Source organism: Artemia sp. Qi Xiang Cuo, chromosome 9 (genome assembly GCF_049724085.1).
Source record: "Artemia sp. Qi Xiang Cuo chromosome 9, ASM4972408v1, whole genome shotgun sequence".
Classification (NCBI taxonomy): domain Eukaryota; kingdom Metazoa; phylum Arthropoda; class Branchiopoda; order Anostraca; family Artemiidae; genus Artemia; species Artemia sp. Qi Xiang Cuo.
Window position 1 is genome coordinate 56,601,242 of NC_142802.1, and position 20,163 is coordinate 56,621,404.

The following is a 20,163-nucleotide window of genomic DNA, read 5'->3' on the forward strand; positions in this document are numbered from 1 at the left end:
TACCGGAAATACATTTTTCAAAATTTACAGGGAGAAATTGTTCTTATTTTGAGTTGGTGCACAGTACATGTAGTTCACCCAACGTAAATTTCAAAAAATTTTTAAATACAAAAATTTCATGGCCGGTGAAAGACTATTGAGAGCCTTATAAGTTATTATTTTATTTTATGCAGGGTACCTATAGACTTTTCTGCTTCCTAAGTTTTGTTGCGTCGATTTGTTTTGTTGCGACAAGAACATTTTTGATTTTTTTTTGTGAATACCGGAAATACATTTTTCAAAATTTACAGGGAGAAATTGTTCTTATTTTGAGTTGGTGCACAGTACATGTAGTTCACCCAACGTAAATTTCAAAAATTTCAAATTTTTTTAAAATACAAAAATTTCCTGGCCGGTGAAAGACTATTGAGAGCCTTATAAGTTATTATTTTATTTTATGCAGGGTACCTATAGACTTTTCTGCTTCCTAAGTTTTGTTGCGTCGATTTGTTTTGTTGCGACAAGAACATTTTTATTTTTTTTGTGAATACCGGAAATACATTTTTCAAAATTTACAGGGAGAAATTGTTCTTATTTTGAGTTGGTGCACAGTACATGTAGTTCACCCAACGTAAATTTCAAAAATTTCAAACATTTTTAAAATACAAAAATTTCATGGCCGGTGAAAGACTATTGAGAGCCTTATAAGTTATTATTTTATTTTATGCAGGGTACCTATAAACTTTTCTGCTTCCTAAGTTTTGTTGCGTCGATTTGTTTTGTTGCGACAAGAACATTTTTGATTTTTTTTGTGAATACCGGAAATACATTTTTCAAAATTTACAGGGAGAAATTGTTCTTATTTTGAGTTGGTGCACAGTACATGTAGTTCACCCAACGTAAATTTCAAAAATTTCAAAATTTTTAAAATACAAAAATTTCATGGCCGGTGAAAGACTATTGAGAGCCTTATAAGTTATTATTTTATTTTATGCAGGGTAACTATAGACTTTTCTGCTTCCTAGGTTTTGTTGCGTCGATTTGTTTTGTTGCGACAAGAACATTTTTGATTTTTTTTGTGAATACCGGAAATACATTTTTCAAAATTTACAGGGAGAAATTGTTCTTATTTTGAGTTGGTGCACAGTACATGTAGTTCACCCAACGTAAATTTCAAAACTTTCAAAAATTTTTTAAAAACAAAAATTTCATGGCCGGTGAAAGACTACTGAGAGCCTTATAAGTTATTATTTTATTTTATGCAGGGTACCTATAGACTTTTCTGCTTCCTAAGTTTTGTTGCGTCGATTTGTTTTGTTGCGACAAGAACATTTTAGATTTTTTTTGTGAATACCGGAAATACATTTTTCAAAATTTACAGGGAGAAATTGTTCTTATTTTGAGTTGGTGTACAGTACATGTAGTTCACCCAACGTAAATTTCAAAAATTTTTAAAATACAAAAATTTCATGGCCGGTGAAAGACTATTGAGCCTTATAAGTTATCATTTTATTTTATGCAGGGTACCTATAGACTTTTCTGCTTCCTAAGTTTTGTTGCGTCGATTTGTTTTGTTGCGACAAGAACATTTTAGATTTTTTTTGTGAATACCGGAAATACATTTTTCAAAATTTACAGGGAGAAATTGTTCTTATTTTGAGTTGGTGCACAGTACATGTAGTTCACCCAACGTAAATTTCAAAAATTTTTAAAATACAAAAATTTCATGGCCGGTGAAAGACTATTGAGAGCCTTATAAGTTATTATTTTATTTTATGCAGGGTACCTATAGACTTTTCTGCTTCCTAAGTTTTGTTGCGTCGAATTGTTTTGTTGCGACAAGAACATTTTTGATTTTTTTTTTGTGAATACCGGAAATACATTTTTCAAAATTTACAGGGAGAAATTGTTCTTATTTTGAGTTGGTGCACAGTACATGTAGTTCACCCAACGTAAATTTCAAAAATTTCAAATTTTTTTAAAATACAAAAATTTCCTGGCCGGTGAAAGACTATTGAGAGCCTTATAAGTTATTATTTTATTTTATGCAGGGTACCTATAGACTTTTCTGCTTCCTAAGTTTTGTTGCGTCGATTTGTTTTGTTGCGACAAGAACATTTTTATTTTTTTTTTGAAAAACGGAAATACATTTTTAAAAATTTAAAGGGAGAAATTGTTCTTATTTTGAGTTTGTGCACAGTACATGTAGTTCAGCCAACGTAAATTTCAAAAATTTCAAAAATTTTTAAAATACAAAAATTTCATGGCCGGTGAAAGACTATTGAGAGCCTTATAAGTTATTATTTTATTTTATGCAGGGTACCTATAGACTTTTCTGCTTCCTAAGTTTTGTTGCGTCGATTTGTTTTGTTGCGACAAGAACATTTTTGATTTTTTTTGTGAATACCGGAAATACATTTTTCAAAATTTACAGGGAGAAATTGTTCTTATTTTGAGTTGGTGCACAGTACATGTAGTTCACCCAACGTAAATTTCAAAAATTTCAAAAAATTTAAAAATACAAAAATTTCATGGCCGGTGAAAGACTATTGAGAGCCTTATAAGTTATTATTTTATTTTATGCAGGGTAACTATAGACTTTTCTGCTTCCTAGGTTTTGTTGCGTCGATTTGTTTTGTTGCGACAAGAACATTTTTGATTTTTTTTGTGAATACCGGAAATACATTTTTCAAAATTTACAGGGAGAAATTGTTCTTATTTTGAGTTGGTGCACAGTACATGTAGTTCACCCAACGTAAATTTCAAAAATTTCAAAAATTTAAAAAAAAAAAATTTCATGGCCGGTGAAAGACTATTGAGAGCCTTATAAGTTATTATTTTATTTTATGCAGGGTACCTATAGACTTTTCTGCTTCCTAAGTTTTGTTGCGTCGATTTGTTTTGTTGCGACAAGAACATTTTTGATTTTTTTTGTGAATACCGGAAATACATTTTTCAAAATTTACAGGGAGAAATTGTTCTTATTTTGAGTTGGTGCACAGTAAATGTAGTTCACCCAACGTAAATTTCAAAAATTTCAAAAAATTTTTAAATACAAAAATTTCATGGCCGGTGAAAGACTATTGAGAGCCTTATAAGTTATTATTTTATTTTATGCAGGGTACCTATAGACTTTTCTGCTTCCTAAGTTTTGTTGCGTCGATTTGTTTTGTTGCGACAAGAACATTTTTGATTTTTTTTTGTGAATACCGGAAATACATTTTTCAAAATTTACAGGGAGAAATTGTTCTTATTTTGAGTTGGTGCACAGTACATGTAGTTCACCCAACGTAAATTTCAAAAATTTTAAATTTTTTAAAATACAAAAATTTCATGGCCGGTGAAAGACTATTGAGAGCCTTATAAGTTATTATTTTATTTTATGCAGGGTACCTATAGACTTTTCTGCTTCCTAAGTTTTGTTGCGTCGATTTGTTTTGTTGCGACAAGAACATTTTTATTTTTTTTGTGAATACCGAAAATACATTTTTCAAAATTTACAGGGAGAAATTGTTCTTATTTTGAGTTGGTGCACAGTACATGTAGTTCACCCAACGTAAATTTCAAAAATTTCTAAAATTTTTAAAATACAAAAATTTCATGGCCGGTGAAAGACTATTGAGAGCCTTATAAGTTATTATTTTATTTTATGCAGGGTACCTATAGACTTTTCGGCTTCCAAAGTTTTGTTGCGTCGATTTGTTTTGTTGCGACAAGAACATTTTTGATTTTTTTTGTGAATACCGGAAATACATTTTTCAAAATTTACAGGGAGAAATTGTTCTTATTTTGAGTTGGTGCACAGTACATGTAGTTCACCCAACGTAAATTTCAAAAATTTCAAAAAATTTTAAAATACAAAAATTTCATGGCCGGTGAAAGACTATTGAGAGCCTTATAAGTTATTATTTTATTTTATGCAGGGTAACTATAGACTTTTCTGCTTCCTAGGTTTTGTTGCGTCGATTTGTTTTGTTGCGACAAGAACATTTTTGATTTTTTTTTGTGAATACCGGAAATACATTTTTCAAAATTTACAGGGAGAAATTGTTCTTATTTTGAGTTGGTGCACAGTACATGTAGTTCACCCAACGTAAATTTCAAAACTTTCAAAAATTTTTTAAAAACAAAAATTTCATGGCCGGTGAAAGACTACTGAGAGCCTTATAAGTTATTATTTTATTTTATGCAGGGTACCTATAGACTTTTCTGCTTCCTAAGTTTTGTTGCGTCGATTTGTTTTGTTGCGACAAGAACATTTTAGATTTTTTTTGTGAATACCGGAAATACATTTTTCAAAATTTAAAGGGAGAAATTGTTCTTATTTTGAGTTGGTGTACAGTACATGTAGTTCACCCCACGTAAATTTCAAAAATTTTTAAAATACAAAAATTTCATGGCCGGTGAAAGACTATTGAGCCTTATAAGTTATCATTTTATTTTATGCAGGGTACCTATAGACTTTTCTGCTTCCTAAGTTTTGTTGCGTCGATTTGTTTTGTTGCGACAAGAACATTTTTGATTTTTTTTGTGAATACCGGAAATGCATTTTTCAAAATTTACCGGGAGAAATTGTTCTTATTTTGAGTTGGTGCACAGTACATGTAGTTCACCCAACGTAAATTTCAAAAATTTTTAAAATACAAAAATTTCATGGCCGGTGAAAGACTATTGAGAGCCTTATAAGTTATTATTTTATTTTATGCAGGGTACCTATAGACTTTTCTGCTTCCTAAGTTTTGTTAGCGACAAGAACATTTGCGACAAGAACATTTTTGATTTTTTTTGAATACCGGAAATACATTTTTCAAAATTTACAGGGAGAAATTGTTCTTATTTTGAGTTGGTGCACAGTACATGTAGTTCACCCAACGTAAATTTCAAAAATTTTTAAAATACAAAAATTTCATGGCCGGTGAAAGACTATTGAGAGCCTTATAAGTTATTATTTTATTTTATGCAGGGTACCTATAGACTTTTCTGCTTCCTAAGTTTTGTTGCGTCGATTTGTTTTGTTGCGACAAGAACATTTTTGATTTTTTTTGTGAATACCGGAAATACATTTTTCAAAATTTACAGGGAGAAATTGTTCTTATTTTGAATTGGTGCACAGTACATGTAGTTCACCCAACGTAAATTTCAAAAATTTCAAAAATTTTTAAAATACAAAAATTTCATGGCCGGTGAAAGACTATTGAGAGCCTTATAAGTTATTATTTTATTTTATGCAGGGTACCTATAGACTTTTCTGCTTCCTAAGTTTTGTTGCGTCGATTTGTTTTGTTGCGACAAGAACATTTTTGATTTTTTTTTGTGAATACCGGAAATACATTTTTCAAAATTTACAGGGAGAAATTGTTCTTATTTTGAGTTGGTGCACAGTACATGTAGTTCACCCAACGTAAATTTCAAAAATTTCAAAATTTTTTTAAAATACAAAAATTTCATGGCCGGTGAAAGACTATTGAGAGCCTTATAAGTTATTATTTTATTTTATGCAGGGTACCTATAGACTTTTCTGCTTCCTAAGTTTTGTTGCGTCGATTTGTTTTGTTGCGACAAGAACATTTTTATTTTTTTTGTGAATACCGGAAATACATTTTTCAAAATTTACAGGGAGAAATTGTTCTTATTTTGAGTTGGTGCACAGTACATGTAGTTCAGCCAACGTAAATTTCAAAAATTTCAAAAAATTTTAAAATACAAAAATTTCATGGCCGGTGAAAGACTATTGAGAGCCTTATAAGTTATTATTTTATTTTATGCAGGGTACCTATAGACTTTTCTGCTTCCTAAGTTTTGTTGCGTCGATTTGTTTTGTTGCGACAAGAACATTTTTGATTTTTTTTGTGAATACCGGAAATACATTTTTCAAAATTTACAGGGAGAAATTGTTCTTATTTTGAGTTGGTGCACAGTACATGTAGTTCACCCAACGTAAATTTCAAAAATTTCAAAAATTTTTAAAATACAAAAATTTCATGGCCGGTGAAAGACTATTGAGAGCCTTATAAGTTATTATTTAATACAACGTTGTTCACCCACGTATTATTCACCAATCTAATTAAAAATTATCTAACATATTGTTAGATCATTGTTAGATGTAATATATTAGGTCATTTTTAATTAAGTATGTGCATAATGTGTTGTGAGTATTCTCCTTAATAAATAATAATACTTCGCCAAATAGACGTTTAGGAGAATATTCACTCAGCACAGTATACACAATTTTAACCAAAACGATCCGACACATTGTTAGATATAATATGTTAGATCATTTTTAACTGAATTTTTGTATAGTGTTTTTTTTGCAGATATGAATTTTTGCAGATATATGTCACATGAACTGCGAAGCAATAATTTTTGTTCGTTTTAAGTTACATATTCGACCTTTACTTCCATTACAAAACCTTTTTTGTTATTAATCTCGGTGCTTACGTATTATATCGACCACACTCAAGAAGTGAAGTTAGGTAAATTATAATGAAGTATACCAATATATGATGAAAATATAATACTTTAGTAACAAAATTATGGAAACTATACAACAGAGAATTTTGGAAAGCAGGCAGCCCAGAACGCATTATATCAAATCCCAAACCTAACCTAACCAACTCTATATATTAAATATTTAACTAAAATATACCTGCATAGTAGTTTATCCCGCTCAGGTAAGCTATTTATATCTGAGTGCACACAGAGAAACCGGTTTTACAACAGATCAAGAACAGCAGTATGGTCGATATACTTAATCTCTAGTACAGTGGTTCTTAACCTTTTTACCTACAAAACATTTTAAGTACCCCTTCTCAGTTACCAGTACTAAGTAAAATATAGCTAAAATATAAATAAAATATAAATATAAAGAAATAAAATAGCCAGTCCTAGAGTAAAGGGTTGTTTTTTTTTGTTGGCTGGCAGCGTACCCCTAAAATTTTTTTAGTATCCCTAAGGGGTACGCGTAATTCAGTTTGAGAACCACTGCTCTAGTGGATGCCTTCTTGTTTCTACTGTCATATTATACTTTTGGCAAACAGGAAAATCAGGTCTTCTTACTCGGACGAGACAATTCTGAAAATTACTAATATTGGAAATGGCTTCAGTAACCATCCGCGTTTCAGACCTATTAAGCCGTAAAACATGTTAGTCGGTTTGGGTAGCATGGCATTTCATTTAAAATCAATGATACCATTCAAATGCTCACAACCAAAAACTAGTAATTTCAGGATATAAGCATAGGAATACTAAATCTATGAAGAGCTAATAAGCATTTTTTTTTCTCTCATTGGCTGGCTTTAATCTCAATATTCGTTTCTGACATTCTGGCGATTGATAAGACAAATATTTATCGAGCAAAATTACATCGATCAAGAGAATCTTTTGCTGTGAGAAAAGAAGAAATCAAGTTCCATAAAGCCCGTCCAAACGACCTTCTACCTTTTCCTAGTTCCAAGGAAATAAGCCCCTGCTATAAAAGCAACAAACCCCCTATGAAGATTGCTCCTATCTCTCTCTCTGGGGGATCTAGTTATAAACAAAGAAACCGCTGCACCACTAATAAATTACAATAACAAAGCGAACATTATAAATTTGACATGCTAGCTAAACAGGTAATAAAGAGCAAGGACATTCATAACAGTAGGATGGAGATAGAAACGAAATGTGCATTTCAAGAACGAACTTTTATTGCTTTTCTCCTCAAATCTCGCTAACGAATGGCTATCCAATATGTATTAATAAGAAAAAAAGTAGGCAGTTAATAAGCATCACAGTATATAAATCATAGGCAGTATGATCTTTCCCTATTTCCCCATAATAAAAACGGGACCGAGCTACGAGTACTGCACAGAAGTAGAATGGCCCCTATTGATCCGACGAGAACACCCTGCTGCCACCTACAACTTTTTTACATAATTTATGCATGTTTTTATGGTTTTTGTCAGTGAGAATGGAAAAACAGAAAATTTCTCACTTGAAAAAACATGAATTTTCTCACATTTATGGATGTTTTCATGGATGGTTATGTGTGTTGGTCAATTTATTTTATGTTTTTCATGGATGTCAACATCAATTCATGTCTGTTTTATGTCTGTTCGTTGTCAGTGAGAATGAAAAAACAGGAACTTTCTCACATTTATGGATGTCAACAGCAATTTATGTCTGTTTTATGGTTCGTTGTCATTGAGAATGAAAATACAGGAACTTTCTCACATTTATGGATGTAAAAAGCAATTCATTTCTGTTTTATGGTTTTTGTCAGTGAGAATGAAAAAAAAAGGAACTTTCTCACATTTATGGATGTCAACAGCAATTTATGTCTGTTTTATGGTTTTTGTCAGTGAGAATAAAAAACAGGAACTTTCTCACATTTATGGATGTCAACAGCAATTTATGTCTGTTTTATGGTTTTTGTCAGTGAGAATGAAAAAACAGGAATTTTATCACATTGATGATTGTTTCTTGGGTGGTTATGTGTGTTGCAATTTATTTGATGATTTTCATGGATGTCAACAGCAATTCATGTCTGTTTTATAGTTTTTGTCGTGAGACTGAAAAAACAGGAACTTTCTCACTTTTATGGATGTCAACAGCAATTTATGTCTGTTTTATGGTTCGTTGTCAGTGAGAATGAAAAAATAGGAACTTTCTCACATTTATGAATGTCAACAGCATGTTATGTCTGTTTTATGGTTTTTGTCAGTGAGAATAAAAAAACAGGAACTTTCTCACATTGATGGATGTCAACAGCAATTTATGTCTGTTTTATGGTTTTTGTCAGTGAGAATGTACATGCTCGACGCGAATGTTATGAGATTGTTTGGCTAACCTAACCTGAGAAATTGATTTACATAATCGGCGGGGGGATTATTGATTCACGAAAGGGGGATTAAGAAACAAACATGGCTTCTTCGATCTTTAGGCTAACCTAACCTGAGAAATTGATTTACATAATTGCTAGGGGAATGTATTGATTCACGAAGGGGGAATTAAGAAACAAACATTATGGCTTCTTTAATCTTAGGTCTGAGGGATAAACGTTCTTTAGGTCAGAGAGAAAAATTAATATTCTATTTTTAAATAGGGCTTCATTCATCTTTAGTGTCAGGAATTAGAAATGACATAACTTGTTATCTTAGAATTATGCGGAAGTCTAAAGATATAGAAATTCTATTTTTAAATACGGCTTCACTGAGCTTTAAGTCGGAGAGATAAATTGATATTCTAACGAAACCTTAATAGTGTAGCTAGGAACATTTATGAGATAAAGAGATTAACGTAGGAAAGGGTTTCCTAGAAATTTGAAATGTGACAGCGCAGGGATGCCAAAAACAAAAGGAACACACAGAAATTACTTTTAGGGGATTATTTGAGTGAAACCGTTTTAAACATTTTAGGGAATTATTTCGGCGAAACAGTTAGAGACATTTCAAAAGATGATTTTAGAAAAGGTTTTAGAAGAAGTTTTGAGTGTGGTCGTTATAGTAAACAAGTTCTATTTGAACAGTGTCGTGAGGTCCTCTACCCCAACCCCAAAGGGCCCCGATCGCCCTACCCTGACCCAAAGAGCTCCGATCCCCATACCCCAATCCCGAAGGAACCCACCGGTCCCCAAATGTTCCCCGGACCCCGTCTTTCGTTGATGTATTTTGTCTGAAACCTATGATTTGGGGTGTATGGGTTGCTATTTTTGATTTTTCTGAGTTAGATTTCTTAGTCTTTCTTAGGTGTGTGTTGTCTGAAACCTATGATTTGGGATGGTTGGGTTGCTATTTTGACTTTTCCGAGCTGGATTTCTTAGCATTTTATAGGTGTGTGTTGTCAGAAAATTATGATTTGGGATGTGCAGTTTGCTATTTGGACTTTTCAGAACTAGGATTCTTAGTCTCTCATAGGTGTTTGTTGTCTGAAACTTCTAGTTTGGGATGAGTAGTTTGCTATTTCAGACTTTTATGAGCTAGAATTTTCTAGTATATCATAGGTGAATTTTGTCAGAAATTTATGATTTTGGATATGTAAATTACTATTTCGGTCTTTTCTGAGCTAGATTTCTTAGTCCCTCATAGGTTTTTTTTGTCTGAAACCTATTTTTTGGGATGTGTTGTTTGCTATTTTTGACTTTTCTGAGCTAGGTTTCTTAGCCTTTCATAGGTGTGTGTTGTCAGAAACTTATGATTTGGGATATGTAAATTACTATTTTTGACTCTTCTGAGCTAGATTTCTTAGCCTTTCGTTGGTGTGTGTAGTCTGAAACCTATAGTTTGGGATGAGTAGTTTGCTTTTGGACTTTTAAGAGCTGGATTTCTTAGCCTTTCGTAGGTGTGTGTTGACTGAAACTTATGATTTGGGATATGTAAATTACTATTTTGGGCTTTTCTCAGCTAGATTTCATAGTCTTTCGTTGGTGTATGTTGTCTGAAACCTATGATTTGGGATTTGTAGTTTTGCTTTATGGACTTTTCAGAGCTAGGATTCTTAGTCCCTCATAGGTGTTTGTTGTCTGAAACCTATAGTTTGGGATGAGTAGTTTGCTATTTCAGGATTTTCTGAGCTAAGGTTTCTTAGTATTTCGTAGGTGTGCGTTGTCTGAAACTTATGACTTTAGGTGTCTAATTTGCTATTTCAGGCCTTTCTGAGCTAAGGTTTCATAGTATTTCGTAGGTGAATGTTGTCTGAAACTTATGATTTGGGATATGTAAATTACTATTTCGGGCTTTTCTAAGTTAGATTTCTTAGTCTTTGGTTGGTGTGTGTTGAATGAAACCTATGATTTGGGATATAAGGTTCTTAGTCTTTTGTTGGTGTGTGTTGTCCGAAACCTATGATTTGGGATTTTTAGTTTGCTTTTTGGACTTTTCAGAGCTAGGATTCATAGTCCCTCATAGGTGTTTGTTGTCTGAAACCTATAGTTTGGGATGAGTAGTTTGCTATTTCAGGCTTTTCTGACCTAAGGTTTCTTAGTATTTCGTAGGTGTGTGTTGACTGAAACTTATGATTTGAGGTGTGTAATTTGCTATTTCAGGCTTTTCTGAGCTAAGGTTTCATAGTATTTCGTAGGTGAATGTTGTCTGAAACTTATGATTTGGGATATGTAAATTACTATTTCGGGCTTTTCTAAGCTAGATTTCTTAGTCTTTCGTTGATGTGTGTTGTCTGAAACTAATGATTTAGGATGGGTGGGTTGCTATTTTTGACCTTTCTGAGCTGGATTTCTTAGCCTTTCCTAGGTATGTGTTGTCTGAAACCTATGATTTGGGATGGTTAATTTGCTATTTTTGACTTTTCTGAGCTAGGTTTCTTGGCCTTTCATAGGTGTGTGCTGTCAGAAAATTATGATTTGGGATTTGTAGTTTGCTTTTTAGACTTTTCAGAGCTAGGATTCTTAGTTCCCTCATAGGTGTTTGTTGTCTGAAACCTATAGTTTGGGATGAATAGTTTGCTATTTCAGGCTTTTCTGAGCTAAGGTTTCTTAGTATTTCATAGGTGTGTGTGTGTGATTTCATATCTGTAAAAAGTGAAGATGAATTATTCGACGAAAGTATGTGCACATGAAAAATCATCGTCGTGTTGAATGCTGACAAGGAGAAATACCTGAACTATGAAACGAGTGCAAGTGGAGATCTTATTGGGAATGTATGCATACGTTGTCATGAGAGTGAGGAGTTAAATTCCTTTGGTGTACCCAAGAATTTCCATCATGCAAGTGGTGGATATGCGAGAGTAACATTACCAGAGAAATTAGTAATCAAAGAGAATGCCAACTTAAAAATATTAGTTGATGAAGAGGGCCAACTTCTAGATAATGCTTCTGGTAGCATGTTAGCCATCGATAGATCTGATCGCAATCTTTCCGGTGTTAGCATTCGAATGAAAGCAAAAGGAAAAAGAAGACATGCATACAGCTGCAACAACATCATAAATAATATCATGTCAATGTGCCAAAACTGCTATCTATGTAAAAATAATGTGACAATAGACAGTGAAATCGCAGGCAGAATAAAAAGGACATTAGCAGACAATATCATCAATGAATATAAAGATGAATTGACGGAAAGTGAAGCGCAAGTGTACTAATAATGTATAATAATGTATTTAACATATTTTTATATTAATATTCTACATGTAGTTATTTCATTAAAAATATCTAATGCATTATTCTGTTAAGTGTTCATTATTTGTAGGGTATGCTAGAACGTCAAATGTTCAGAATATCTATTAAAAAGGTCAGAGATGTAAGAAAAATAATTTTAGAGATAATGATACTACTAGCAGGCTCAATTTTTCATAGAAGATAGAAAAGTTCAAGCTCTCTTCTGAATTTTACCAAAGAACACAATTTAATTCCAATTTCACCAGAGAAAATTAATAGCTTACACTCCAGTTTTAAGTTCACAAAGACATAAAAAAATTAAAGTTCATTTCTAAATTTTTCCGTAAAAGTTAGGAAAAGTTATACTATGATTGTGATTATTTTCCATGAAGATAAAAAGTTTCACTTTAATTCTAAATTTTCTTAAATTCAATTCCGACCTTTCTCAAGGAGTTAAATTTAAAGTTCTATTCCAAATATTTTCCCGGAACAAGAGTCCCAAGACATAAAAAATTTCAAGTTCACTTCTAAATTTTTCCGTAGAAGATAGGAAAAGTTATACTATGATTATGATTATTTTCTATGAAGATAAAAAATTTCACTTTAATTCTAAATTTTCTTAAATTCAATTCTGACCATTCTCAAAGATATGAAAAAATTTAAAGTTCTGTTCCAATTATTCCCCCAGAAGACGAAAATTTCAACTTCGTTTCTGATTTTTCTCAATGAAAATGAAATAAGTTATTGATCAATTCTATTTCCACAAAATAATAGGAAATTTTCCACTTAAATTCAGTTTTTTTCAAAGAGATGAAAAAATTTAAAATATTGTTCCAAATTTTTCTTAGAAGATAGAAAAGTTCAAGTTCTAATCTGAATTTTACCAAAGAACACAATTCAATTCTAATTTCTCCAGAGAAAATAAAAAGCTTCGACTTCAGTTTTAAGTTCACCAAGATATAGAAAATTTAGAGTTCAGTTCTAAATTTTTCCTTAGAAGATAGGAAAAGTTTTACTTTGATTGTGATTATTTTCTATGAAGATAAAAAGTTTCACTTTAATTCAATAATTTCCGAAATTCAGCTCCAACCTTTCTTAAAGAGATGAAAAAATTTAAATTTCTATTCAATATATTGTCTCGGAAGAAGAAAAGTTCAACTTCGATTCTGAATTTTCTCATTGAAAATGAAATGACTTATTGATCAATTCTATTTCCCCAAAAAAATATAAAAAATTTCCACTTCAGTTGCGACTTTTCTCAGATAGATGAAAAAATTTAAAATACTATCCCAAATTTTTCATAGAAGATAGGAAAGTTCAAGTTCTCTTCTGAATTTTACCAACAAACACAATTCAATTATAATTTCTCCAGAGAAAATAAAAAGCTTACACTTTAGTTTTAAGTTCACCAAGACATAAAAATTTAAAGTTCTGTTCTAAATTTTTCCATAGAAGATAGGAAAAGTTATACTATGATAGTGATTATTTTCCATGAAGATAAAAAGTATCACTTTAATTCTAAATTTTCTTAAATTCAGTTCCGACTTTGCACATAGAGATGAAAAAAATTTAAAGTTCTGTTCCAAATTTTTCATAGAATATTGGAAAAGTTATACTTTGATCGTGAATATTCAAGTTCTCTTCTGAATTTTACCAAAGAACACAAATCAATTCTAATTTCTCCATAGAAAATAAAAAGCTGCCACTTCAGTTTTAAGTTCGCCATGACATAAAAAATTTAAAGTTCAATTCTAAATTTCTACACAGAAGATAGGAAAAGTTATACTATGATTGTGATTATTTTCTATGAAGATTAAAAGTTTCACTTCAATTTTAAATTTTCTCAAAGAAGTGAAGAAAAGTTCAACTTCGATTCTGAATTTTCTCAATGAAAATGAAATAAGTTATTGATCATTTCTATTTTCCCAAAATAATATAAAAATTTTCCACTTCAGTTTAGATTTTTCTCAAACAGATGAAAAAATTTAAAATACTGTTCCAAATTTGTCATAGAAGATAAAAAAGTTCTAGTTCTCTTCTGAATTTTACCAAAGAACATAATTCATTTCTAATCTATCCAAATAAAATAAAAAGTTTCTATATCTCTTTTAAGTTTACCAAGACATAAAAAGTTAAAGTTCAATTCTAAGTTTTTAAACAGAAGATAAGAAAAGCTATGCTATGATTATGATTATTTTCCACGAAGATAAAAAGTTTCACTTTAATTCTAAATTTTCTTAAATTCAATTCCGACCTTTATCAAAGAGATAAAAAATTTGAAGTTCCGTTCCATATGTTGTTTCTTAGGAATGAAATCCAAACTTCGAGTCTGAGTTTTCACGTTGAAAATTAAGGAAGTTATTGATCAATTACATTCCCATAACACAATATAAAGATTCATACTTCACGGCAGATTTCTCTCAGAGCTATAAAAAAATTTTATATATTGTTCAAAATTTTTCACTGAAGATAATCAAATCATCGCTTCGTCTTTGAACATTCTTAATGACGATATGGAGCTACAATTTAATTCTAGCTGGTCTCAAAAAGGTTCAAAATTTAAAAGCTCTGATCAGAATTTTTTTAGAGAAGAGAAAAAAAAGTCTTAGCAATTCTGAAATTTCCCAATAAAAATGAAAAGCTTTCATTTCAGTTCCTAATTTCTCAGACATAAAAAATTTAAAGTCCAATTCTAAATTTTTCCATAGAAGATAGGAATGACTATACTATGATTGTGATTATTTACCATGAAGATAAAAATTTCACTTTATTTCTAATTTTTCTTAAATTCAGTTCATTCATCTAACCACCAAAAACAATAGGTTAGGTTAGGTATAAATAAATATTAATAAATAATTAGAAACATCTCTACAAGTTTAAAATAGGTTAGGTTAGGTTAACTTATCATGAGCGCTCATGATAAGCTAACCTAACCTAACTTAAACATGGTAAAAAGATTAAATTAGGTTAGGTTAGGCTAGCTTAAGTTAGGTTAGGTTAAGTTATGTTAGGTTAGGTTAGCCTACGTACGCGCGCGTACGTAGGCTAACCTAACTAATCAATTTCTCAATTTCTCAGTAAATCAATTTCTCAGATTAGTTTAGCTAAACAATCTCATGACATTCGTGTCGAGCATGTACATTCTCACTGACAAAAACTATAAAACAGACATAAATTGCTGTTAACATCCATCGAAGTGAGAAAGTTCCTGTTTTTTCATTCTCACTGACAAAAACCATAAAACAGACATAAATTGATGTTGACATCCATAAATGTGAGGAAGTTCCTGTTTTTTCATTCTCACTGACAACGAACCATAAAACAGACATAAATTGGTGTTGACATCCATAAATGTGAGAAAGTTCCTGTTTTTTCATTCTCACTGACAAAAACCATAAAACAGACATGAATTGCTGTTGACATCCATGAAAATCATCAAATAAATTGACCAACACACATAACCATCCAAGAAACAACCATCAATGTGAGAAAATTCATGTTTTTTCATTCTCACTGACAAAAACCATAAAACAGACATAAATTGCTGTTAACATCCACAAATGTTAGAAAATTCCTATTTTTTCATTCTCACTGACAAAAACCATAAAACAGACATAAATTGCTGTTGACATCCATTAAAGTGAGAAAGTTCCTGTTTTTACATTCTCACTGACAAAAAACATAAAACAGACATAAATTGCTGTTGACATCCATCAATGTGAGTAAGCTCATGTTTTTTCATTCTCACTGACAACGAACCATAAAACAGACATAAATTGCTGTTGACATCCATAAATGTGAGAAAGTTCCTGTTTTTTCATTCTCACTGACAACGAACAGACATAAAACAGACTTAAATTGCTGTTGACATCAATGAAAAACATCAAATAAATTTACCAACACACATAATCGTCCAAGAAAACATCCATCAATTTGAGAAAATTCATGTTTTTTCAAGTGAGAAAAATTCTGTTTATTCATTCTCACTGACAAAAACCATAAAAACATGCATAAATTATGTGAAAAAGTTGTAGGTGGCAGCACGATGTTATCGTGGGATCAATAGGGGCCATTCTACTCACAGAAACCGCTGCACCACTAATAACAGTAGGATGGAGATAGAAACGAAATGTGCAATTCAAGAACGAACTTTTCTTGCTTTTCTCCTCAAATCTGGCTAACAAATTGCTATCCAATATGTATTAATAAGAAAAAAAGTAGATAGTTAATAAGCATCACAGTATATAAATCATAGGCAGTATGATCTTTCCCTATCTCCCCATTATAATAACCCGGACCGAGCTGCGAGTACAGCACAGAAACCGCTGCACCACTAATAACAGTAGGATGGAGATAGAACGAAATGTGCAATTCAAGAACGAACTTTTCTTGCTTTTCTCCTCAAAACTGGCTAACAAATGGCTATCCAATATGTATTAATAAGAAAAAAAGTAGGTAGTTAATAAGCATCACAGTATATAAATCATACGCAGTATGATCTTTCCCTATCTCCCCATAATAAAACCCGGACCGAGCTGCGAGTACTGCACAGAAACCGCTGCACCACTAATAACAGTAGGATGGAGATAGAAACGAAATGTGCAATTCAAGAACGAACTTTTCTTGCTTTTCTCCTCAAATTTGACTAAAAAATGGCTATCCAATATGTATTAATAAGAAAAAAAGTAGGTAGTTAATAAGCATCACAGTATATAAATCATAGGCAGTATGATCTTTCCGTATCTCCCCTATTATAAAAACCCGGACCGAGGTTCGAGTACTGCACAGAAACCGCTGCACCACTAATAACAGTAGGATGGAGATAGAAACGAAATGTACAATTCAAGAACGAACTTTTCTTGCTTTTCTCCTCAAATCTGGCTAACAAATGGATATCCAATATATAATTAATAAGTAAAAAAGTAGATAGTTGGTAAGCATCACAGTATATAAATCATAGGCAGTATGATCTTTCCCTATCTCCCCATAATAAAAACCCGGACCGAGGTGCGAGTACTGCACAGAAACCGCTGCACCACTAATAACAGTAGGATGGAGATAGAAACGAAATGTGCAATTCAAGAACGAACTTTTCTTGCTTTTCTCCTCAAATCTGGCAAACAAATGGCTATCCAATATGTATTAATAAGAAAAAAAGTAGATAGTTGGTAAGCATCTACAAGAGGGTACTATGAGAGACACGTGTACTACAAGTGTTGACCCTAAAACTCAAAATACAATATTTCCCCTTTTTACAGGCCAAGAAGCCTTTGGGGAAGAGTACAGTGTTTTATTGTATTTGTATTTAATCATGAATAAATATTATCTTACTAACAGAAATTTGCTTCTTTGGAATAGATATTTGTGACCAGTAATAAGTTGTCTTATAAAAGTGGTAAAGAAATTAGTAAAAAAAAAATAGGCTAAACTATTAGGGAGAAGGGCGGCTTTTTCCCCTAGATTTTGAAAGACACTCTTTCTGTTATGTTCATTGAAAAACAGTATTTTCACTAAAGGATATAAAAATAAATTACCCCACCCCTTGATTTTCAAATACATTTTCGTCCCTTCCCCCTAATTTCCGTGAGCTGAAGCTACAGTTTGCGTCAAAAGTTGAGATAAATTAAACCCTTATGTCGAGTCGAGATAAATATAGAAGCATTGTTATTAGCTACACATGAAATGTTCTTCCTCCCGAATAAATAGTAAATAATAGTAGAGTGCAATTGGATTCTGGTAAGTGAAGTGTTTTAGCTTTTTTTTTTTTTTTTTTTTTTTTTCTCAACAACTTTGCAGAGGAGCCTGCACAGATTATTCATTTCGAAAGTACCTCAAAAAAGTTTCCGAGAAATATAGACATCTGACATCAGGGCCGTATTTAGGTTTTTGTTCCGGAGAAGGGGGTAATTTTTGTTCTGGATTGTTATTTTTGTCAGGGGAGACCAAAAACAAACTTTGCAAAACGCAACATAAATGTGTATATATGTATTTTTGTTACTCTTGTACGAGCCAAAAAAAATCGGGAGGGGGGGGGGGGGTTAAAACCAGATAACCTTCATCCCTGGCTGGCTCTGGCTGACATATTTCACCTTTTTAAGTCGACTTCCTAGTTCCAGACTAGTGTGGGCTAGATAAACACAACTAACAGAGCAAAAAGTTTATGAATACCTTGTAGGTGCCATTTGTTGACGAGATATCCAAAAGCCTCGAGTCACTCGCCACGGAGACAGCCCTCTTGACGGAACTTTTCTGGTCCAGGGCATCGCCTTCTGATAAATGTAATCTTTCCCAACCTAGCATAAATATTTGGATTACTCCTTGGACATAAAATAATCAGAGCTTAGCTTCGATATCAACTGACGAGAGCAATTGTCCTGCTCTTTGTTATGGTTGAATAACAAATGCAGGGCCCACTCATCTGGGTTTTTACATTCAGAAATGCTTGTTTTCTCTAGGTTTTTCCCCCAGTTACTCTTGTTTTTAGCAGTGTGTTAATACCTATTTAGGCAGTTTACAACCACGGATGTTAAGTTAACGTTATGCACGGTTTTTATTTGTACGGCCTGGATTATTCTGAGAATGAATATGGGACTTTTTTTTTGTTTATTTCTTATTGTAATAAAAAACTGAAATAGGTTAATTTTCTTTTTATCCTAATTAAACTAAAATCAAAAACGCTATATTATTCAAGTAGCACAGTTTGCCTACGAAAAAAGTTGACGTCAGAAGACTTTAGAGTACAAACCGGCAGTGCTGATTTCGATTTCATGGCCCTTAAACCATGAAGTGCAATGAGGGATTGGGGGCTAGTCATCCTTTGCTTTTGCACCGCCTTCCTGTTTATCCTCCTTAAATTTCTCCAGGTACCCATTTAGAGCTGAACCTTGCCACCGCATCTTTATTTTTTAATGAAAACTCGAGATTTATCAACCTGGCACCCGCTTGTGAACTTACTGTTTTCTATGAGAAAAAAGAACATTGTCCAATTGTGCGAGGATTAGAGATCTTTCATGGCCTTGAGATTTGTTCTTAGCAACCCTAATTTAGACTGTCGAGATGAAGACGAAACGAGTATATTTTGAACTTCGATAAAAAAAAAATCTATATTGAAAGAATAAAAAATGATTAAAATGTAGATCCAAAAACTTTTTATTACAACGAATAAACAAACTGTGAAGGTGGAACAGCAATGGAACGTAATTTTCCTATATCACAAGAAATTTCGAACTGCTTTTCCAGATACGCCCTTTGGTATTTCTGACGCTACCTAGGAAGCAAACTAAAGAATAAATTCCAGCATTCTTCAGAAAAATCATCATGAAGTGTAATTTTTCCCTTTCTAATGCAAACCGCGTAAAAAAAAAAAATCAGTTTAGTTTTCCAAAATTTAAGTTCTCCTCCTAAAATCAACAAGGGTGGGGCTAATATAACTTTCATTGATGGCTTAATCACTACTTTGATTTAGAGGACTTCAGTTAAGGATATAAACATGCTGTTTACAAAAGCAAAACAATCATAAAACATTAGTCAAACATAAAAAAGGCGTTTGCTTTAGGAAGAAAAGATGAAATTTAAAGCTTTACCAGAACAATGAGCTAATTAGCCATGCAGATTATAATTATGAATGAATTCCAGTCAACAAAGGTTTGGCAACAAACAGGATAATAGTTAATAGGTGGAAATCCACACATTCAAAATAGACAAGGGTGTTAACATCCGAAAAACTTGGGCTTTTAGGGCTGAATGAAGAGAATTTATATGGTTCAATCGATGCCTTTTCAATGTTTCTGAATTTTAATGAAACTGGAACTTTAAATAAATAGTAAAGCTGAATAACTGAACCCTCACCCTCCTGAACCAAAAAACTGCTGGATTCAGTTGTGAACACAATATTAGGCTAAAATTAAATACAAAAAAAGTTTTTTTCAACTGAAATTAAGGCGCAACATTAAATTTTAAAACGAATAGAAATTATTCCGTATACGAGGGAAGCTGCCCCTTCCTCAGCCTCCGCTCTTTACGCTAAAGTCTTAAAGTTCTTGAAAAACCCTTCTCATTCAAATTCAACGGTCCTTGGGTTTGAGCAGTCTTTATGA

General features: G+C 32.2%; 1 protein-coding gene across 1 annotated transcript in view; it reads right to left on the reverse strand.

Annotated features, from left to right (window-relative positions):
- The window catches only part of Eip63E (cyclin dependent kinase Eip63E), a 226,854-nt gene that overhangs the window by 167,671 nt on the left and 39,020 nt on the right, over positions 1-20,163 (reverse strand). The window contains exon 4 of the mRNA XM_089094749.1: positions 18,236-18,360. Within this exon, the coding sequence (XP_088950875.1) occupies positions 18,236-18,360 (125 nt within the window). The remainder of the gene's footprint in view (positions 1-18,235; positions 18,361-20,163) is intronic.